Raw genomic sequence first — 24,490 nt, 5'->3', positions numbered from 1 at the left:
AGTATGGAATTTACATTTTGGAATTATTGATACTAATTCATAAAAATAAAAGAACTTTTTTATGTAACAGTGATATTCACTCACACAACACAAGAAATAAGAGACAGTTTGTAGTACCCGACCTATCGACATTTAGAAATAAGTAGGAAGTCATCTACTGTCTCTGGTTTACTACTGTATAATCAACTTCCTCAAAAATTTAAAAACATTCATTCAACTACAGCTTTTAAAAACCAAGTCAAAGAGTACCTAGTGACCATGTGTCCTTATACATTAGGTGAATATTACCAGAGTGTATCTGTGAATGCCCAAGCTGCAACATAACCAAATTTAATATTATTTTTATTATATTATGATGTCCATATTGTACGTTTTATATGTATTTTAATGTTTTAAATATTTTTGTGTATTGTTTTCATTTTTTTGTAATGACTTTATAGTGATTTATATTATACTTTGTAATTTTTTAAAATTTATATTTATAACTTTAGTTTTGACTTGCTGTAAACCTTGTTGTAACTTACAGTCAAATAAACTATCTAATCTAATCTAATCTAATATATCCAAGAAAAATACAAAATAAAAGGAGTAGAAGAAAATACGTATCACATCGTTAGAAAACCTGAAAATATTGTTCTACTGATTCTTTCTTACAAATATGAATTGCATTAATATTCACCCAATCGTTAAATTCCCAAAATATATTTGTGTTGACAACCATATAATTATAAACGTCCCTATTTCCTGGTCTAATACCGATCATACCAATCCAAAGAAGTGTTAACACCGTTCCTATCTGATACTGACATCTCAATCCTCTCAAACAATGGAATTCACCGATCTGAGTCTATAACATAGAAAAAGTGTAATTCAATAAGATCTAATCCCAAAAGTGGCTCTTTGTAATGTTGACATCTCCTGCAGTTAATACTCTACGTAACGTTGTACTTGCAACTGAAGTCTGAAGTGAGTTAAGAGATAGTATTTGTCTCGTCTCGAGAGCAACTAGTTCAGTGTGACAAAGATATAGATCTTATAGTTTTAGTGCAAAATTCTAGTCTGGGTAAAACGAGGTAAACAGAGGAATTAAATAATTAAGGCTTAAAGATAAACGAAAGTGACCAATATTCCGGCCACTATCTAGCAGTTGGAACAATTTGAATACCGGGTCAATAGAAGACGGGAAATGGCTCAATTGATTCTGACAAGAAAAAGTATCTAAAGTGTATTTGCTGCAAGAAGAGAGTATATCTTTACCAAAAACGCTTAAATTATTATCTGAAACAACAAGCTACAAATTCACATCAAATATAAATATTGACTTTGCTTCTCATGCACATTCCGATTTTATATCTAATATGTAGGTCATTGTTATACAAACTATTTCTGGGTAGTCATTAGATTTGATGGTCTAATAAACAAGAGTCGTACGTATGTAAATAACTAAACATCTAACATTTATTTTTTGTGATAAAGGACTTTTTTAAAATCTATCTCCGTTCCCAAAAAAAAAGGTAAGCACGTGCATTCTTCACAAATGTTCCATAGACAATGACAAGAAAATAAGAAGCAGAAAAGGACTACGGCAATAGTTTCAATAGGTGAAAGATGCAAAAAAGAAACAAAAATATTATAAGTGCTTGCAAAATAGGACAGACAGAGGAAAACAAAAAAATATGCAGAAAAGCTCGGAACGTAGCAAAAGAAAGAAGGTTATAAAACAAGAGCAAGGTGATCATGGAAAGATGAAACAAGGATCTAAAACACAGACAATAAAGCGGAAGCTCAACCTAGAACCATGACAAGTTACCTCGAAGGAAGGATCAATAGACTCTGAAGAATCAGTTTTAGAGTTACCAATTGAAGTTGAAATCCCCACAAGTGAAGACGCTTCCTGTATTTTCTGTGATGAGTTGTATTCAAATAATAGGAAAGGATAACTATGGGTTCAATGTTTAATGTGTGAAATGTGGGCTCATAGTGAGTGCGCTGGCTGTGAAACACAACATTATATTTGCGATTTCTGTAAATAAAGTCTAAAGTGAAATCCCTGTATAGACTATTTTTAAGAAATTTACATTTTTAAGTAAGAAATGGACTTAACATATTGTTTATACCATTACGTAGTTTGATCTGTATGGCATTTCAACTGGTAGAACAGTTAACCACCACAACTTGTAATTTTCAAATTTTGTCATTTAGAAAAAATATTTTTCTTTTCTATATTAAAATTTTTTATTAAACTAAAGTTGTGACACTTATTTACATAATAAAGTTAAATTGTAATTGTTAATTGTTAAATCGTTTTAAAGAAAAACAAAATGGTAGCCCATAATACCACCTTTGTCTCTTTAAAATGTATTTCCACATTTTTAGAAATTTAGCAGTAAAAATTTTACCTATTTTTGTGTTATTTTAAATTGGAAATATACTTTCAGGTTTCACTGATGCTGGTCCGACTGGACCAAAAACGGTTTGGAATAATTCTAATGCTTTTGGATAAATTTTAATTATTTTTTAATAACATAATATGCCATTATAAACTAAAAGTTTTTACTTCTCTTTAAATTCTTTTTTTAAGAAATTTCGGAAAGCTTCCAAGCCTCTGCTTCATACAATAAAGTAGAGAAAACATTACATCTGAGAGTAGAGACTTTGGTTCTGAGTGGTAAATTATGCATCCTGAAGATAAATTTCATCGTTATGATTGCTGATCTAATTTATATGGTAGGAATTATATAGTATGAAAGATAAAATGTGTCAGAGTTTCCTAAATGGGATATAGTTTGCCAGTATGTATACTGCTTAAGGATGGTAGTTTATACTCAAGTATTTGTCATAGTCAATTTTGTATCAGCATTTGTAAAGGCGTAAGGCAAGTTGCTTAATTTTTTCGTAGGATTGGGATTTCTTGTTCTAATTCTCATAATATCAGTATATAAGTTTGGAAAATGATTAATGAATTAATCCGTAAACTAATTTTTCGAAACCAAATTCAGATTTCTGCTTTAATCTGTGCCTTCTAAGAATTGCAAGGCAAAACAGACGTTGATAAAGATGTTATTAGAGACATGCGGAATCTAAAATTGCATTCCACAACATATCTCCTCAACGACCTTAACTAAGCAAAAATCCTTAGCGAATTGGTTTCTAACACTCATAAAGAGTATACCGGAATAAAAGGAAAAAGACAGTTAAGATTTGATTTTACGTATAGTGCGTCTGTATATCCTCCTATACGTATTTCACCCTAAAAGGGATCCTCAGGACGGCTATTCACAGACGTTCTGAACGTGAAAATAAATCTTTCCTGTCTTGAGAAGCAACTCTAACATGGCTTCGTATGGACGCAAATAGCGAAATCTGATAATAAATCCGTAAACTAATTTTTCGAAACCAAATTCAGATTTCTGCTTTAATCTGTGCCTTCTAAGAATTGCAAGACATCTTTATCAATAACAATAACATCTTTATCAACAGACGTTGATAAAGATGTTATTAGAGAGATGTGGAATCTAAAATTGCATTCCCATATAATTGTAGAAATATTGCACCTAAATATTTAAATTTTTCCACTTCCTCGTCTATCAACACTTCAAACTTTGGATCCGAATTGATAACTTAATATTCTGTTTTCTTCATACTTGTAACCCCCATTTTACTTATTCTGTGTATAGATGCTTTATTATAAATTCTAGATCATAAGAATCTTTAGCTAGGACGACTTGGTCATCCGCAAAGTTTAGGGAGAACAGTACGTCATTTCTTATGGGGATTCCCATTCCCCGGCAGTGGTTTTTCCAATTTTGGAGGGCTGCTCAACATATAAATTAAACAGTAAGGGTGACATACTGTATCCTTGTCTTAGCCCTTTAGTTAATTTTATTGACTCTTGATAGTCTATTTCCGATTTTTAGGTAGGAGTAGGGAGGAAATAGCGTAGGAGCAGAGGAGCACGGAGCACCTGCATACACCTGTCCCTAATTTGCATACACCTGCCCTAATTTGCATACAGCTGTCCCTAATTTGCATACACCTGCCCTAATTTGCATACAGCTGTCCCTAATTTGCATACACCTGTCCCTAATTTGAATGTGCTCCCTAATTTGCATACACCTGTCCCTAATTTGAATGTGCTCCCTAATTTGCATACACCTGTCCCTAATTTGAATGTGCTCCCTAATTTGCATACACCTGTCCCTAAATTGAATGTGCTCCCTAATTTGCATACACCTGTCCCAAATTTGAATTTGCTCCCCAATTTGCATACACCTGTCCCTAATTTGCATACAGCTATCCCTAATTTGCCATACCAGGGGTCATGCTCCCTAATTTGCATAAGCTTGTCATCCTAAATATAACCTGGTCTTAAAAGTTAGCCAACTCAAAGTAAAACAATTCCAATTGAATCAAGTTTCAAAATAATAAAATCAACTGATGGTAGGCTAATGACACTAGTTTATAAATATCCAGGATTACTAAATGATAAAGTCCTTAAAGATATAAGACATAAAGTTTCAAGAAACCTACTCAAAAATTATTAATTTTTACTAGTAGTAAAACAGAGAAATATTTTTTTTCAATATATTTAAAGCATCAAAAATAATACTTAAATAACCCAAGCCCCTGAAATTAATTTATAGATAAGCAGGAAAACATTCATATCCTTAAAGTCCATGTATGCACCTATTTTGTTATAAAGATATCAAGGACTATTTAATGGTCAACTTTAACGAAAATGTCCGTATCCACTACGTTGAAGAAAATTGTCCATGTAGAACCAGGTACTGGGAATTTGTTGCTTTGGCCGAGTAAGCTTCCGACTTAGAATAGAAAAAACCGCTAAAATATTAATCATGTACTAAATATAAAACAGAAAAATAAAATACATTCATTAAACATTTTTATTTATACTACTCCTTTCACTAATTTTGAGACAGATTTAAATTTAGAAAAAATTTTAATCACAATTAATACTGTTTGTATTAATTTACTACATAAATTTTAGACCACAAATATAGTATTGCCGAAAAGCCTCATATCTGTTTCATAAAGTTTCAAGAATAAACAGCCAAAAATCATTAATTTATAAAAAATGCATTCATAAAAAAACATTTTTTATTTTATTCTTTTCACTAATATTTACTGTATTTTAAACAAAGAATTTGGTCACTATATAGCTATAACAACACATGTTAATTTTTTAAACACTTTGTACTTGTTCAGATGGGTCTCAAGGTGCAGGGACATTTGTTTTCAATTAATATTGTGTACTGGTACAGTTGCAACTTCCAATAAATGAATCTTGTCTTTTAAGTAATATTTTGTTATATGGGTAGTATAAATTTTGCAGCCTGCAATAATTAAAGTGGCACCTTTTTCTTTAATTAGTATGTTATATGGGTACATATAAATAAAGAAGTTAGCAAATTAACTACTTATGTTGGTAGCAATGAATGTGGATACAAAGAGAATTAATTGTAGTAATATATGCACAGATGCAACTAGCATCTTGTCTTTAAGTGAATAGGTATATAGAGGTACTTATAGATAAATTGTACAACAAGCAATAAATAAAGTAACACCTTTTCTTTCAATTAGTATTGTGTAGTTGGATAGGGGTACTGAATGCATAAACTTTGCAGTCTGCAATAAATGAAATACCCTTTTTCTTTCAATTAGTATTTTGTAGTTTTATATGGGTACATATGTAGCTGCTTGAAAGAGGCCTGAAATTAAGTTAATAAACTGCTGGTAGCACTACACAGGTGAGGTTCTTCAAGATTTAATTGATGTGGGTAGCAGGTATTGAGACACAAAGAAAATTATTAAAAATTATGTTTGTAGAAATTACCTTTAGTAAGAGGTAAGTAGGGAGTGGGTTGGGTCTAAGAAATAAGGTTTATTTTTCATTGGTTACACCACTACATAGCAATTCAGAGAGGGGTATAGGACTGTGAGAGGGATTAGGATCCTATAAAACCAATACTTGCTCCATTATATGATTATTTTTTAGTGACAAACCCAAACAATTTAAGTTAAAAAGTTTTAGTTTTCTGTGAAAAAACCAAAATGAAAGTATCCAAGTTTAGTGTTCCTATTAATGGAAAAAAATCGGGGAAAATTATTACGCAATTGCTAAAATCTCCTCATTTGGAGGATAGTGTTAACTCAAGCATAGAGTTTGTTGAAGGCGATATGGAAAACCATTGTCCCTTAGGATTTAAAGAATTCCAGCAGAAGGTTTCCTGTTCATCCACACCAGGCCAATCAATAATGGATTCAAGATATGATAATATATCTGAAGATAGTGCTTCCGAAGATGAACAAGTTTTAAAAGTGTCAATGAGTGAATTAAACGGGTCAATAGAGGAAGGAAGTGCGCTTAATGCGACAACGGACTATGATGGTATTGATAAAACGGTAGTAACCTCCGATCATGATTTTAAAAAAGTGTTAACAGAATTTGTAAGTGCAAATGAAAAATTTTTAAGTGACTATAAAAACCAAAGGGATATTATTTTAAAAAAACTATCCAGCTATGACAGGAAAAAAAAGAGGGCTCAGCAAAGTTTACAAATTTTGAACCAAAAAATTGCTACATCCAACAAATTATTAACAAGTATTCATTCATTGTGCGAGTGAAAAGGTAAAACCAATACTTAGGATTTCAAGACTTGTTCAAATTTAATAGTGAAATTTATTTTGTGAGTGATAATCAAAAATCAATGTAATTTAATCAATCAATGTAACTTTTATTATAGAGTTTAATATTTATCTAATGACAATATAAGCTACATATCTTCCTTGATGTATTAACTGTTATAATTCCATATAAAAGACAAAAAGACTTTTAATGGTACTATATGTTTTTATAAAAAAACACATAGGAGCCCTAAAAGTCTTTTTGTCTTTTATATGAAGTTATAGCTGTTAGTATATCAACAAAGGTAAAATATTATTTTGTTTTCAAAAGAATACAAAACTTTTTTAAACTTGAACTGATTTATTTTGTAAGCGATAATCAAAAATCAATGTAATTTAATTAATATAGAGTTTAATATTTATCTAATGACAATATAAGCTACATATCTTCCTTGATGTATTAACTGTTATAATTCCATATAAAAGACAAAAAGACTTTTAATGGTACTATGTGTTTTTATAAAAAAACACATAGAAGCCCTAAAAGTCTTTTTGTCTTTTATATGAAGTTATAGCTGTTAGTATATCAACAAAGGTAAAATATTATTTTGTTTTCAAAAGAATACAAAACTTTTTTAAACTTGAACTGATTTATTTTGTAAGCGATAATCAAAAATCAATGTAATTTAATTATTATAGAGTTTAATATTTATCTAATGACAATATAAGCTACATATCTTCCTTGATGTATTAACTGTTATAATTCCATATAAAAGACAAAAAGACTTTTAATGGTACTATGTGTTTTTATAAAAAAACACATAGAAGCCCTAAAAGTCTTTTTGTCTTTTATATGAAGTTATAGCTGTTAGTATATCAACAAAGGTAAAATATTATTTTGTTTTCAAAAGAATACAAAACGTTTTTAAACTTGAACTGATTTATTTTGTAAGCGATAATCAAAAATCAATGTAATTTAATTATTATAGAGTTTAATATTTATCTAATGACAATATAAGCTACATATCTTCCTTGATGTATTAACTGTTATAATTCCATATAAAAGACAAAAAGACTTTTAATGGTACTATGTGTTTTTATAAAAAAACACATAGAAGCCCTAAAAGTCTTTTTGTCTTTTATATGAAGTTATAGCTGTTAGTATATCAACAAAGGTAAAATATTATTTTGTTTTCAAAAGAATACAAAACTTTTTAACTTGAATTGTTTGGGTTTGTCACTAAAAAAATAAAAATATACACAATAATCTGCCTTTTATTTTCTTAGTACCTAGGTTAAAAATTATCTGTTTGATACATATCTTCCTTGATGTACTAACTGTTACAATCTTATATAAAAGACAAAAAGTTTTTTGTCTTTTATATGAAGTTATAGCTGTTAGTACATCAACAAAGGTAAAATATTGCTTTGTTTTCAAAAAAAATACAAAACTTTAGGGTGTTTCATGGTCTAAATTGATAAAAAATGAAAAATAATGACTTTTTATGAAATTTACATGAATTCTTTGACCCAATTTGACAATCGAAATCATTTTTTTGTATAAAGTATAAAAAATACTGTTAATTTTTAAATAAACCAACACATGAAATAATTTTTGTTTTGACTTATAGTTTAAAGCAAATTTCGATTGTTATTAAACATTTTGATTGTTATTAAACATGAAATAATAATCGTAGATTACTTACTTTTTGACATAATTTTAAATAATCCAGATATTTCACAAACACCCACAAACAGACACACACACACACCATTTTTTTACGAAAACAAACAGAAAAAACACCAGATTTTATTCAAATATATCAACAAACGAACCCCCATTTTATGTTACGTTACTTAAGCGTCTATATTCTTTGCTAAAACAGAGATGAGCAGTAAAACATTTATTTATTATTTGAACACTTTTCAGTCATTTAGCTCCATCTATAAATTAAAACGATAACCTCTCCTTCACGTTTGAATGTAATCTTGGAGAGTTTCGCCATTGAAATTAAAGATGGCGCCAGCAGTACCATACCGTACTTCATGGATTATTTCAAATAAAATAGGCCAGGATTTTAACGAAATTTTTTAATTTGTCATAATTTTTAAAAATAAAAGGTTTTAGATAAAAATTAAATGTTTTCAAACTTGGAAATTAAAAGAAATGTTATTGGGATCTTATTTATATTATAGTTAAAGTCCGAAAATTGGATTTTTTAGTGTTTTTTAACATTTTATATCAAATATCTCTGGATCCTTAGAAGATAAAAGGCCCAAATTTTTACAGTATTAGTAGGTAGATAATATCAAGTTCCTGGTAAAGTTTTTTTTTTTGAAAAAAACAAGTAAAACAAAGTTTTTTGGATTTTTTGCAAGTATTTTAAAAAATCTCTGCGGAACTAAACAATACATTTCAAGATAAAAAACTGCTTTGGGTTCAGAGATATGGGACATTTTCATTAAATAAAACTTAAAGAATTAAAACAACACTTTTTTAAAAATTTATATATTTGTATAACCAAGTATAGTACCTATTTAATTGTATAGTCTATGCATTACACAGAAGACAGTGGTTTATAAACACCACGGAATATAGTTTTGTTTCACACACAGCGCAATGATGTCCAGATATTTCATTATATCTCCCACTAACATGGCGGCTCACATGGGCAGATGGGACTTCGCTTGGTAGTCCTTGCAATACACTAAAAAAACAAGATATGCACAGTGGAGTATTGTCCAAAATGTAATAGTGTTCTGTAACGCATATAGGGTAACTTTGTTGATTAACTAAAAACCATCTATTATCAATATCACTAATATTAACAATTTTTTCGTCAATTTCGGAATTATCTACTTCTAAAAATTCACTGTCAATTATTTCGTCAAGATCAATTGTTGATGCCTCACTACTTAAATCGTCTTGTTCCATGATTTCTCTTCTGCTATGGTAAAAGTTTAACTGACCGAATAAGTGTCTTATTTTATTTTATAAAGCCGAGGAGCACCTCTCCTATATCTATTATAAGTGGGGAACTTGTGTTTTTAACCTATCCCCATACACAAAGGGTTAGCATACAACTGTCGTTTACCTGTCAAACATCTGCTTCCTGATTTACATTCACCCATCACTAGTTTGCAGGTGTAATTTACATACAGTTGCCGCCACATGATAATTTACATACATACGGGTCTCATTTTTATAAAGAAATGTGGAAAGCAGAACATCTGTTAAACAACTGCTGCCTATTTTATATTTAACTGTTTTTAATTTGTGGGTGCAATCTGCGTATATCAGCCCTTACAATATAATTTGCAAATATACGGGTCACATAGTCGCAGCTTTTCATTTGTGGTATTTATATAAAGAAAGGTGGAAATCAAAACATCTGCGCACCCACATAGAGGCTATAGCGCAGAAGTAGGGGTAAAAAAGGGTATTTAAGCTTGGGTGAATCATTCTAGATGTTTAAACATATAAGATGAATCAGTGTACGTGCGGTAAAACTTTTTCGCGATCTTATAACCTTCGTAGACATATGACTGTATGTAATAAGAGTCACTCGCGTGTGTTTATCTGTAACAAATGTGGAAAGACTTTCACACGAGGTTCTAATTTACAACGTCATGAAGTTAGTTCGTGTTACGCCGCTTGCCCGATTCCGAGAAAGAGACTAAGACCAATAGGTGTTGAAGTGCTTGAGAATGGTGTTACTAAACTAACACATGCATTTAAAAATAGAATAGCATCATACCGATTTATGAGTAAATCTAACAAAATTTCCTATTCCGGCTTCATGAATGAGGTTAAACCAAAAGTAATAAAAATTCTTAGTGACTATCTTCTTCAACACACGGCTCTTAAAGTTAACTGTGAACTGTTTGCGATGTTTTACAAACCCGAGAATGAGATGTCAGATATTAAGTCAATGAATACATCTAATAAAATCTTCACTTTGAGTAGTCACATATCCGACATGTATGATGACTTTGCTGAAGCGATAATGACACAAGCATCAGAGTTCCAGGAGAAAGATTCCAACTGGGCACTTCAGGAAATTCTATTCCTAGATGTCAACATTAACAAATTCAGTACTGTTTCTGCATCAGCATATATTAATCTTCCATCGCAGATTAAAAGAAAAGGTGCAATTTTAAATATTCAAAACAAAGATAGCATGTGTTTTGCTTATTGTGTGATGGCTGCTATATTTCCTGCTAATGGTGATCCAACAAAACCAGAGTCATATCCTCCTTGTGACACACTTCTAAATTTTGATGGTATCGGGTTCCCGGTTAAGTTAAAGGACATTAACAAGTTTGAGATTTTAAACAATATATCAGTTAACGTTTACGGTCTTCAATCATATTTTAAAGAAAACAAGATGCAATATGAAGTTGTAGGACCACTTCACTATACTCAACAACGTAAACTTATACATGTTAATCTTTTATTAATAAGTGACAATAATCAGAGCCATTATTGTCTCATAACAGACTTGTATCGCTTAGTAAAAACTCAAAAGACAAAATATGACGGAAAACAATATTTCTGTGATGGGTGTCTTCAAACTTTTTCAACCCTTGAAAAGCTAAAAAATCACCAAGAAAATGATTGTTTACACATCTCTACAATACTCCCAACCAGTGAATTGAGAGTTAACAAGTGTGGTGAAACTCTTCCATCCAATATTCTAAAATTTATCAATATTGAAAAGACAAGCCAACACCCGTTTGTAATTTATGCTGACTTTGAGTCGATTCTTAAGCCAATACATCATTGTGATCCATCAGATGGACAATCTTACACAATCAAAGTTGCAGAACACCAGCCTTATTCATTTTGTTTCTACCTCAAGTGTTTTTTTGATGATAGTTTATCAAGATTGGAAACATATCAGGGTGAGGACGCTGCTAAAGTGTTTGTTCAAAAGTTAGATGCTTTAGCTATTAATTTATACCAGAATCATCTAAAGCATATCAAACCAATGGTGTCTTTGACTAGAGAAGAAAACAAGAATTTTCAGAATGCCATCAAATGCTCCATTTGCCAGAAATCGTTTTCCTCGTTCGACAAAAGAGTTCAAGATCATGATCATCTTACAGGATTATACAGAGGTGCAGCACACAATTCCTGCAACTTAAATTTTAAGGTACCTAATTTTATTCCAATTCTATTTCATAATTTAACAAATTACGATTGCCACATGTTTATTAAGGAATTAACAACTAATGGGGAGTATTTATCAGCTATTGCGCAAACTAAAGAAAAGTATATTACATTTTCAAAATCTGTTCTAGTACACAATAGTGATGATTCAAAAAAACATAATGTTTATTTAAAATTGAGGTTTGTAGATTCATTTAAATTTTTAGCAAAGTCTTTAGATAAATTAAGCCAAACATTAGAGTCTAGTCAATGCAATGAAATAAGGAAATATTTCCCAGGTGAAAAAGAGTTCGGTTTAATGCGCCGTAAAGGTGTGTTTCCATATACATATATTGATAGTTATATCAAATTAGAAGAGAAACATCTACCATCTAAAGAAAAATTTTATGATAATTTAAGGGGAGAACATATAACTACAGAAGATTATAACAGAGCACAGGAGGTCTGGGATCATTTTAACTGCCAATCTATGGGGGATTATGGAATGCTGTATTTAAAATCAGATGTACTTCTACTAGCTGACATATTTGAAAATTTTAGAAAGGTATGTCTCAAAGAGTACAAATTGGATCCTGCACATTATGTTACAGCCCCATCTCTAACATGGGATGCTATGTTAAAATATACCGATATCGAGCTTCAGCTTTTAACGGATGTTGATATGGTACACTTTTTCAAAAAAGGGATCAGAGGAGGCGTGGCTACCTGTACGAAACGTATGGGTATTGCAAACAACAGATTTTTAAGTAATTTCGATCCAACAAAACCGGAAACGTACATAATGTATCTAGATGCCACTAATCTCTACGGTGCCGCCATGAGCCAACCTCTTCCTTGGGGAAATTTTAGATGGTTAAATGAACAAGAAATTGACCAATTTAATGTTTTTAATATTGATGATGATGGTGAAAAGGGGTATGTGTTGGAAGTAGACTTGCATTATCCACCCAATATGCATGATCAGCATAACGACTTACCATTTTGCCCCGAGTCAATAGTACCACCTAAAAGTAAATACAAAAAACTGATTCCTAATTTATACGATAAAAAAAAATATGTCATACATTATAGAAATTTAAAACAATGTATACAGTACGGATTAAAGTTAGAAAGAGTGCATAGAATACTAGAATTCTCCCAATCACTTTGGTTAAAAAAATATATTGATCTGAATACTTTTCTCCGAAACAACGCCAAAAATGAATTTGAGCGTGATCTTTTTAAGCTTCTTGTCAATGCTATATTCGGCAAAAGCCTGGAAGGAATAGATAAAAGAAAGGATATACGTCTTGTTTCTCAGTGGGAAAATAGCAAGGGAAGGGTTGGAGCAAAATCTTTAATTGCCAAACCAGAATTTAACTCATTATCAATATTCAGCGAAAATTTAGTTGCAATTCATTTAAATAAAACCAAAATTATTTACGATAAACCTTTATATATTGGTTTTTCTATTCTGGATGTATCTAAGACATTTATATATGATTTCTTCTACGGGTATATAAAAAACAAGTACCACAGTAATGCTAATCTTCTCTATACAGATACTGATTCGCTCATTCTAGAAGTACAAACACCAAACTTTTATGATGATATGAACAAAAATCTACGTTACTTTGATACATCTAATTATTCGGAAAATAATCAACATGGGGTAGACAAGACAAAGTCAATTCTTGGAAAGATGAAAAATGAATTTCCAAACACCACCATTAAAGCATTTTATGGTACTGGAGCTAAAGCTTATTGTATTGTGGCTGATACAATTGTGAAAAAAGCGAAAGGTGTTTCCAGACATGTTGTTAAAAACCAACTACATTTAAATGATTACGTAAGAGTTGTACAAAACAAAGAAACAATATTTAGAAAAATGTATTTTTTTAGGTCAGAAATGCACACTGTTTACACCGAATTGCGAAATAAGGTATCACTAACATCCCGTGACGATAAAAGATATGTTATTCCTGGTGATGTCTCTACTTTGGCTTGGGGCCATTTATTAATTAATCAGCATGAAGGTAATATAGATGACCTTTTATTTTTTGCGAATGAAATGATAGATGCTCCTACATTATATGACTTAAATAATATCCCCAATGAGGAATTGTTCCAAGTTGCACCTTTTTATTATGACTCCTACTTATAAATTATTGTTTGTTATCTGTAATTATATTTAAGAATTAAGCATATGTATATTTTTGTGTATTAATAAAACACTTGTATATTAACATATTTTTTTATTTAAAACTTTAATTAATTCCATTACCAGAGGAACTATTGACAAAGTTGAACATATAGCTATATAATAAAATATTGGAGATAAACCTTTTTCATCCTTGGGACTTTCATTATAAAGTTCTAACCAGCCGGAATCAGTGATTTTTTCACTAAAATGTCTAAAACGCAATTTATATTTGGTACTGTTCAAAGCTATTTGAGCTTGTAAAGTTGGTAGAAAATTGTTTTCCGGATACGATTTCATTCTTGTCCATTTCGACGGCCACGTGTCATTTAGTATACCATTACTATCAAAACACACAAAAGTTTCTCTAACATTGATTGGTTCTTGAATTAAGAGCAAATTTCCCACAATTGCTTGTAAAACAATAAAGTTTAATGATACCATCATAATAATAGCTGTTTAGAATTTAACGTCTATTTATAGTAAATCTAACTTTGGACGTGGGGAGTCCCATTTATGTGGTGGGGATTCCAATAATCCATCACGATAACCTACAGAACGATGAGATAGTCCCATAGGTCTAGTCTCACTACAAAATGCACAAAATTCAAATACCAATTTCCATCCTTTAAATATTAAGTTTCTTCGAATAAGTCTAGTTCCAGACATTTTACGACAAACGAGACAAAGCTTTTGTCGTACAATATAAAAAGGAAGTCTCGAAAATGTTTCCCATTCGTCACTCCTATAGCTAAGTAGATTATCACAATATTTATATGGTATGTTCCCTTCGTTTATTATACTTGAACACATAATTAATAGTATACAAATTAGATTTTGTGAGGGACTCTAACGAACTGGTTTATGATTTAGCTTAACAAGTTTCAACAGGAATGAGTCCCCGCTAGCTGATAAAGTCTTACACACCTTGCTTGGTACACTCTAGTGTTAATATATTATTATGAGTGGGGGTAATGAGCAACACACCTGCAACCGGTGTCAATGGGGGTAGGAAGGATATAAGGAAGGACCATCGTTAATTTAAACAGTATGGACTCAAGAACGTTTCGTGAACGGCTTAATCAGTTTAGTATACGCATTAAAAGGATAAAACGTGATATTCTATTTTACAAAAGTCAGAGATATATCAATCATATAAATAATCGTATTAACCAGTTAAAAAGTCAATACGAAGATAAACAACTTATGTTTAAACAGTTTTCAAAGCTGTGTTTGAGTGATGCGCTTGCGTAGTGGTAAAGTTTACACAACAAAACCAGAAGCAGATGTAAGAGTATTTTTTCTCTCCAGATACGAAGAGCAAAAGTGGATAGACTTGGTCTTTAAGAATATTAACCGATTTACTAAAGATGGATTGTTGCCTCCGGTCTCGCATAATGGCAGAGCATCCAAAAAAACCGTTGTACAAGTTCACGACCACAGAATTGGAATATTTTAGCCTAGCCTACGTAAGAAAATTTGTAGACCCAATTGAACTTCTCCGTTCATGGTCTATACTACCCAGAAAATTTTGCCAGGATTTTGAAGTTCAAACTCGTCTCCCATGTTTCGTTCATTTCAATCGTCCTGAGTGGAGAACAGAGTTAGAAGGATTCGCCCCAGCTCAGTCCAGTTGTCATTTGTGTAAACTTGCACTTCAAAATATAAATTGTAACATGTAATAGTTATTGAATAAAGTACTATTTTTTTAATAAGGTTTTTTATTAATAAAACAAAATGTAAAAAAAAAAATTTATTTCATTATAAAAGTATCATAAAGTTGAAATACATTACTTAAAGCACAAACACTCCCACTGTTTGAATGATATGGACATCTTGGCTCCATTTTCTGCAGAGCTGGTTGTTCATCAAACTCCAAAACTGGGGATAGACTATACTTTTTGATGTACTGTGACTTTTCTCGCCCTTTAACATAAACAGCATTAACGCCTCTTGTCAAATGTTGGATAATATTATGGAACTGGTGTACTGGTGTAAATCCGTGATTCCAGTTCAATCCATGATGGTTATTCATCAACCAAACAGCTTGATTATAATATTCAGGACCCAATAATCGTATCGGATATGGTGGTTTAAAAAAAAAATGACTAATTTTTTGACCATCATAACTTGCAAACTCTTTCACGATAAACTTATTTTTTTCGGTAATAAAACCTTGGACATCTACTATTAAGCACATGATTACAGACTAAGTTTGTGTAGTGCATAATTTGTATTTTTAAAAGAATTTTCAGTCATGCGCATGAGAGAGTTTCGCATATAATGCCATACTTAGCACCTGACCCTTATACAGTCCTCATACGGGAAGTCTCTCATTAGATACAATTTTACAACACCTGTACCTGCTCTTTGCATACAGCTGCTCCCTATTTAAAATAAACTCCCCAATTTTCAGGTGCTCATTAATTTGCATACAGGTGCTCCCTAATTTGCATTCACCTGTTTTGTATAATATAAATATTTTACAATTGTTTCACAATTTTTGTTAGAGGGTTATATGTGAATTCTTTCTCGTGAAGTATTAGACAATAGGCTGAGATATCAGAGGTTGTTGGTTCATCTGTCTCAAATTCTATACGAAGCACAACAGATCCGGATTGAATTACTTCTTTTTGACGAGAGCAGTCAATGTGTATAAGTGGAGCAATTGTTTTAAAGTCAATTGGATTAAATATGGGTTGGTTTAAGGTCATGTGATAATAACTCTCCTGGAAATTGGCAAACATTTCATATAGTTTGGCAAACCTATTAGTCTTAAAATCTAGTTGAAGATCATTATAGGGATACCTCTCAGAATTTAAAAACACTTTAATATTCTTTAAAGTGCAATGATCAAATTTACTCATATCTTTTGTTAATTTTGATTTTCTGTTATTTTGAAAAGCAACAACAATGTGTCGTGGAGTTTCTATTTTGGTACTAGTCCGCACTGACCATGTGTGACGTGTAGAGTTATTTAGGGCTGGATATTCAATCATTTGCCAACTTCGAAATTTAATAGGTAGTTCTTGGTTTGTATGTGAAATTTTGTTTAGTCGCAACTGTTCTCGAATACTAGGAGTTACATGTGGTACCTCCCAATATAATTTAGTAATGTCAATTTTTGGACGCTCAGTCTCATCTTCGCTTACTACTGCATCAATATCATCATTTGATCGAATAAGTATCAATTCTTGTTTCATGTTCATAATAATTTTTCTAAAATCTTCAAAGAATCCGGATAATAATCTTAAAGGTATACACACATTAAAGTTTCCATTTGAATCCACCAAAACATTGTTTTTAGGGACTTCACTATTATTTTCCATTCTACTCATTTTTGGAAACCAACCAGCATTTTCCAATAGCAAGCTTTGATTTTCGTTAAGGCTAAGATAGTTTTTAATACTTGATACTAATCCTACATCACGTACTGAGTCAATTATTACCCCATTTAATTCAAAACGTATTTCACGAAACAAGTAAGCTATACTATTATTAATAAATTTTATTTTGGTTGGTGTTTTATTGTCATGTGTGGCTAATTTGCCCTCAATATAGAGGAAACTATTTGCTGGAAACGTCAAACTATCCAAATCTTGTACTGAAATACGGATTTCATCATTGTATCCCAATTTTCCAGGAATGTATGGTTGATAAGTGTGGAACTGATAATCTTCAATAGTGTTATCATTAAAAGGTTGACCAGTAACGTGAAGAATTTCCATTATACCAAGACTTTAAATCCTAACGATTGAAGAAAGCGACGATTAGATGGAGTTATTTGTTTAAAAGGTAATCTCCTTTTATATGATTTTGGTAGAGATGGAGTTATTTTTGTAGAAGGTAATCTCTTTATATATGTTTTTGGTTCGCGAGAAAAAACTAAAACCATTATATACGTTTTCTAAGATGTAGATTTACAGTAACCTCCTCCCCTCCAAAGTCAACAAGTTTACCTGCTTGGTTGATAATTTTTACTGTAAGGTTAGAGATTGTTTTAATACTCACTGGATAATACAAAATATTTTGGGGTACCTCAACTATTTTATACCCAGTTGGTACGGTTGGGAAGAACTGATGGATAATGTGAACTGGATTTCCGTTTAAATAGGATCCTGATGCTATGTTACAGTCAATACATAATGCGTTTGCACCCCAAATCTCCACTGGGTTGTCTGAGATATGTATCTGGTTTGCTGCTAGTAGCCCTGATTTAAATCCAAATAATTTCCCAATAGAATTCGCGGGAAGAAATGAAATTTCTCTATTACTATTAATTATAACTTTGGAGGATGATAACTGTGGAGTAATTTCTATAGTCGCATCACTATCTCTCTTTTTCATGTTTTCTTTTATAAGTTTTGTAATATCATCTAATTCATAAGACCCCTTTGGTAATTTATAGGTATAAGTAACATTTCGTATATTCCAGAGAAAAATGTTATTGTTTTCATCGATATTTGGAATACTATTAAAACTATAAAAACTAGTTACCCCAATTTCGTAATCGAATTCATCTTCAAGGTAAATCGGAGGATTAAAACTATAACTCAGATTTGAAGCGTTCCCAGTAAGCGTAAAGTTGAAAGACATTGTTTTAAAACGTAAACAATCAATGTTTGCTATTTATAGTAGTTGTATAGAAAATCTAAGGAGTAATGACCACACCTGTATGAGTCGTTTTGGATTTTATCATAATTGTAATATATTTTTACATCGCCATTACTTAAAAAATACTTTATTACGCTTTTTGGAGGGGGTAAGTCTCCATAAGAATCAAAGTAAATTACGTTAGACTTAGATTTTGCATAAGCTACCCAGTGGGTTCCGACTCCTCGATTAGAATCTAAATTTATAACACCACACTCGTTTTTATGAATTTTTTTTGGCATATTATTTCTCATATACACACCTCTAAACAAAGGAAGAGCTTTACCATGCTTTATTATATCAGTACTTGTTAAAGCATGATGAGGAAGATTTAGTTTTTTGAATAAGGCTTCAAGTATAATCCATAGCCCTTATAAGGTCTTAGATATAATCCTTTGCCTTTCTGTTCCATGGCTAGATTATGGCGTTTTTGTTCTTCAAGACTAATTCGATTAGCTTTCGCATCTCCAATGGTCTTGTAAATAGTAGTACCAAGGCCCCCAACAGCAGATAAAGCACCGATTAGTGGGAGAAGTAGGGGAAGGAATCCACCTTTCTTTGGTGTTTTAATGATCCTTTTTTTCTTATTTATTCTTTTACGAAGAGAACCACCTTTTTTGCGTCTTAGACCCATTCCCAACTTACGTTTTCCTTTCATAGCTGTTGTAACAAACCAAGCAGCTGCCTTCTGTCCAAACGGTGTGTCTTTAGATTTTACAATATCCCAAGCTTTGTTTTCTAAAATCTGATCCGCCTTGTGTCTGGTTGATAAATCAGTACTTGTAGAGTATGCAATATCGTGGTGTTTACAAGCCTCGTCTAGTTTATTAATTCCCTTATCTCCCCGCTCTAATCTTTGTTGTAAACGGGTTCCTGGTCCACAATATGAATATCCTGGAAGATGGAGTTCTAATGGAAGCTTATTTATAATTTTGTTTAATAATCCACGCCCTTTTCTTTTTATATGCCCTTGAATCTTTTTTTTCATGGTGTCTCACTTATATATATAGTAGATGGGCTATATATACCCCAAAGTTTTAAAAACATTTTATTAATGAAGATTGAAAAGCAGAAACTCTCTCTTCCTATTTCTAACCATGATGAGGTTACAGAGGAACAACATGTAAAACATGGTTATCTTTTTGGTGGCAACAGAAGGTTTTTAGTTGTTGGACCAAGTGGTTGTGGCAAGACGAATGTATTATTGTCTTTAATTGAGCATCCAAATGGTCTAAGATTTGAGAATATATATTTATATTCCAAGTCGTTGTATCAACCAAAGTATGTATATTTGCGAAACTTGGTTGAGCCAATAAAAGAAATTGGCTTTGAAGGATATAATGATCCCAATAATGTACCATCTCCTGATGATATTAAAGAAAATTCAATAGTTATTTTTGATGATATTCCATCGTGTGATCAAAAAATTGTACAAAGGTATTTTTGTTATGGGAGACATAAAAATATAGATTGCTTTTATTTATGTCAAACATACAGTGCTATTCCAAAACAATTAATTAGAGATAATTCTAATTTACTTGTAGTTTTCCAACAAGACTTTACAAATTTAAAACATATTTTTGACGATCACGTTAATATAGACATGACTTTCCAACAATTTAAAGATTTGTGCTCATTATGTTGGAAAGACAGATATGGATTTCTTGTCATTGATAAAGACTCTCCCAAATCAATGGGTCGATATCGGTATGGGTTCGATAGGTATATAAGGCTTTAAACTAACATTCCTAGTACACAATGGATCCTAAAGTTACGCGAAAACTGCTTTTATCACGACAAGCGTTGAAGAAGAAGTATCGTAGTTTAAAACATGACATAGCTCAGTCTCAATCTGCTTTAGAAAAAAATTATAAACCTATTACACAACCACTTAATGAACTTTTACATAAACTGGAAACTGTTCCGTCTATTAAACAAGAACCACAATATTCGTTTGATAAACCAATCAAGTTGAGTACACCAAAAGACTACAAAATGCGAAAATCCAATTATCGCTTAGCATTTTCTTCTCCAAATACGAGTGTACTTCCTGGGGGATCAAAAACACCTACCAACTTTGGTGATGAATCTATTATTCCAAGGGAAAGACAACCAGAAGAAACTTTTGAGTCAGAAGGACAAACTAATACCACGGATGAGGATATTAATCGGTATTTTGAGGATACGCTTAGAGAATTTAATCAAATGATTACAAATCCAGATATAATGAATCAATTTTATGAGAATTATACATCACCTTTACCAAAGAAATATATTAAAGCTAACATTGAAGACACAAAAGGTAATTTTGACCATGATTTAGGAGTTTACCATGATTTGGAAACTGAAAAATTTTCTATTGGAAATTCTCTAATTGATTTTGATGGCGCGGATCTTATTATCAATAATATAAGATACAAGGGAACTCCAGGGCTCTACGAGCTTTTATTTAAAACGAATCCAGTATCGTTTAAAAAAACAGATGTTAATGAATATATTGATATTTTACGTAGAACAAATGCGATATATAGAAACAATAATCCTGACTTACCTATAAAAAGTATTCCGTCAAAAATAAAGGATAAATATAATTTTATTATTAAACCAGCTTTGGAAACGAGACCACAACCATCTAGAGTTCGTTTAAGTTCACTTCCTGGAAATTTAGCGCAGGGACCTGTTACCCGAAATTTAGCTAAACATTATAAAAAAAGGGGTGGTGCACTTTTCAGAAAATATAGTGGGAAGCCATTAGAGTATAAATACTTTGATAATTTTAATGAAATAATAGATAGATTAAGGTTATTAATCGCATCACAAGCTGCGGGAAACGACGGACACGTGAATGAAATTATATCTATAATTGAAGAACTTCGAGAAGGTGGAATAATACAATAATGCCAATAAATCGTTTCGGAACTCACTTTTTATCCGAGTCAAAAACTTGTAGTGATGACATTTCGGTACCCTTATATTTTACAGCTAATCCAGAAACTTTTTTTAGCAAATGTTTTTATCGTATAAGAGGACATGAAAATTTAAAAATTAATAAAAATTATTATATTTTGGAAAACATGGAGACCACTTTTCCATTTCCGTTTAGTTGTAAAATTGAATCCGTTTTGAAAGTACTTTATTTCGATGGGTTTGTTAAAATTAATTCTAAAACATATAAATTGAATGAATTGGTTGGTGTTCAAATAAAAAAGGGAGATACAATTCAATTCAAGTTAACTAATTTACCTTTAATAATTGTAGACTTTATTCTCCAGTGTCCTTTAGAAAAAGATATATAAACACAAAAGTGTAGATATAATTATCAAAATGCCTGTAAGTAAATTTGGTAACCATTTTTTAAAATCATGTAAAAATTTATCAAGACCGAGTAAACTATATTTTGTTTGCGACGCTTCTACATTTTACAGTAAATTCGTTTTAACACTAAGAGGAGAAAAAAAATTAAATTTGAATAAAGAATACTACGTTCTTGAAAATGGTGGAACAGCTTATGTCTTCTCCGTAAATGGAAAAATAGAGAGCATACAACATTATGCATTTGACGCTCCAGTAATATTAAATTCTGTACAGTATAAATACCATGAATTAATAGGTAAAACTTTTCAGAAAGGTGATAAGATTTCATTTCAATTAGGCACTCATCCCAACGTATTGGTGCATATAACTATCCAATGTCCTTTAGAAAAAAATGTCTAAAAGTCAAGTAATTGAAGAGATACATAGACCAGCGAGAAAAAATTATAGAAGAAGACATGTAATCATAAAAGGGTTAAATGATTTGGTTCAAGCAGATTTAGCCGTAATGATTCCTTATGCCAAAGTGAATAAGGGATACCAATATATTCTTGTTGTTATAAATGCATTTAGCAAATTTGTGTGGGCAGAACCTGTTAAACGAAAAACGGGAATTGAGATAACAAAAGCAATGGAAAAAATTTTGAATCAAATGAAAACATTTCCAAAAAACCTTCAAACAGATTTGGGAACTGAATTTTACAATTCCAATTTTAACTCTCTTATGAAATCACACAATATTAACCACTATAGTACATTTTCCAATCTAAAGGCAAGTATCGCGGAAAGAGTAATAAGAACCATAAAATCAATGTTGTGGAAGCAGTTTAGTTTACAAGGGTCTTATAAATGGGTAACCAATCTTTCTGATATTGTAAAAAAATACAATAATACTAAACATTTAACTACAGGTTTCGCACCTAGCCAAGTCAATGAAAAAAATGCTGGGAATATAACTGCCTATAATTACCTTAAAACCATTGATCCCAGGAAACATAAATTAAAAGTTGGTGATTACGTCCGAATTTCAAAACATAGGAGTTTGTTTACTAAGGGTTATTTGCCCAACTGGACAAATGAGATTTTTAGAATAAGAAAAGTTAAGCAAACCAATCCAGTAACTTATTTGTTGGAAGATTCACGAAAAGAAGAAATTCAAGGTGCTTTTTACAGTGAAGAATTACAAAAAACCCGGTTTCCTGATATTTATTTAGTGGAGAAGGTGTTGAGGAGGAAAGGCAACAAGGTATATGTAAAATGGATGGGAATGAATAGTTCTCATAATTCTTGGATTAACAAAAATAATGTAATAAATTAAAACAATGTAATAAATTAAAATATATTTTTTAAAATTGTTTTTTATTTTTGTTCTATATATTACAAAGTTCCTTATCAAAATTTGTCCTAATATTAGTGAAACAAATAAAAAAACTTTTTATGATTGTATTTTATTTCTATGTCTTATATCTAGTACAGGATTAATAATTTTAGCAGTTTCATCTATCCTACGTCGGAACCTCATTCTGTCAGCAACCATGAATTCCCAGTATCTGGTTCTGCATGGACAATTGGCTTCAACGTAGTGAATACGAACATTTTCGTTAAATTTGACCATTGAATAGTCCAGGGTATCTATAGAGTAACTCTAAAGCTATACCATAAGTCGTCTTATTTATATTCTTAATGGGCTCCATAATCTTAAGCCCGGATTCAATCGGGTTGTTGGAATCCACCCCCAGCTTTAATATTTCTAAGGAGTTGGTAAATTCTTCCTTCTTTAGGGTTTCTAAATGGTAATTAAGAAGCGGTAGTATTTTCCATATTGATGTTATTGAATTAGCACCCAACATGATCTGTGAATCACCTTTGATAATTTTTACAACTAACATGCATGGAAGCTGCATGAATTCTAGCAGAAAATCTCCATCTTTAATTGGTTGTTGGTGATTTCCCGCCATAAAATTATCGATCACATTTTTATGGGATAAAAATTTGATCCAATCGGTTTGACTGAATAAGACACAATCATGTTTGTATCCACTGATTATAACACTTGGTTCAAAGTTAAATTCGTGGGCTAAACAGATGGACACATATTTGGTATTTGATGGGTTTAAGTAAAATCGACGTTCACTTAAAAACACGTTAGGCATCTGCACTTTACCACTCATTGTTAAAAACTAAATAACACACACAATACAAGACTTCTTATACCCCTTTACATGTGTTCACATATCTAGGGTGGGAGGTGTACGCAAATTAGCGAGCACATGCAAAGCTGTATGCAAATTAGCAGCACCTGTGTGCAAATTATGGACAGGTGTATGCAAATTAGGGAGCACATTCAAATTAGGGACAGCTGTATGCAAATTAGGGAGCACATTCAAATTAGGGAGCACATTCAAATTAGGGACAGGTGTATGCAAATTAGGGAGCACATTCAAATTAGGGACAGGTGTATGCAAATTAGGGAGCACATTCAAATTAGGGACAGGTGTATGCAAATTAGGGAGCACATTCAAATTAGG

General features: G+C 31.5%; 3 protein-coding genes across 8 annotated transcripts in view; 1 reads left to right on the top strand and 2 right to left on the bottom strand.

Annotated features, from left to right (window-relative positions):
* The window catches only part of tutl (immunoglobulin superfamily member turtle), a 500,395-nt gene that overhangs the window by 280,977 nt on the left and 194,928 nt on the right, over positions 1 to 24,490 (bottom strand). The gene's annotated exons all lie outside the window — the stretch shown is intronic.
* LOC140432584 (uncharacterized) lies at positions 6,073 to 13,961 on the top strand. The gene is made up of 2 exons (XM_072520625.1): positions 6,073 to 6,423; positions 10,245 to 13,961. The coding sequence occupies exons 1-2, from the start codon at positions 6,073 to 6,075 to the stop codon at positions 13,959 to 13,961; spliced, it is 4,068 nt and encodes a 1,355-aa protein (XP_072376726.1).
* LOC140432523 (uncharacterized) lies at positions 16,481 to 17,725 on the bottom strand. The gene has a single exon (XM_072520505.1). The coding sequence runs from the start codon at positions 17,723 to 17,725 to the stop codon at positions 16,481 to 16,483; it is 1,245 nt and encodes a 414-aa protein (XP_072376606.1).

This window comes from Diabrotica undecimpunctata, chromosome 1 (assembly GCF_040954645.1).
Source record: "Diabrotica undecimpunctata isolate CICGRU chromosome 1, icDiaUnde3, whole genome shotgun sequence".
NCBI classification, from domain to species: domain Eukaryota; kingdom Metazoa; phylum Arthropoda; class Insecta; order Coleoptera; family Chrysomelidae; genus Diabrotica; species Diabrotica undecimpunctata.
The sequence above is the reverse complement of the archived record's forward strand: the minus strand, read 5'-3'. Positions and strand labels throughout refer to the sequence as shown.

Bases quoted from the DNA above. Each gene is read 5' to 3' on its own strand.
- LOC140432584 (XM_072520625.1), top strand. From the start codon at position 6,073: ATGAAAGTATCCAAGTTTAGTGTTCCTATTAATGGAAAAAAATCGGGG. The intron at 6,424-10,244 runs GTAGTAACCTCC...AAATGTGGAAAG, and splicing joins ATGATGGTATTGATAAAACG to ACTTTCACACGAGGTTCTAA.
- LOC140432523 (XM_072520505.1), bottom strand. From the start codon at position 17,725: ATGGAAATTCTTCACGTTACTGGTCAACCTTTTAATGATAACACTATT.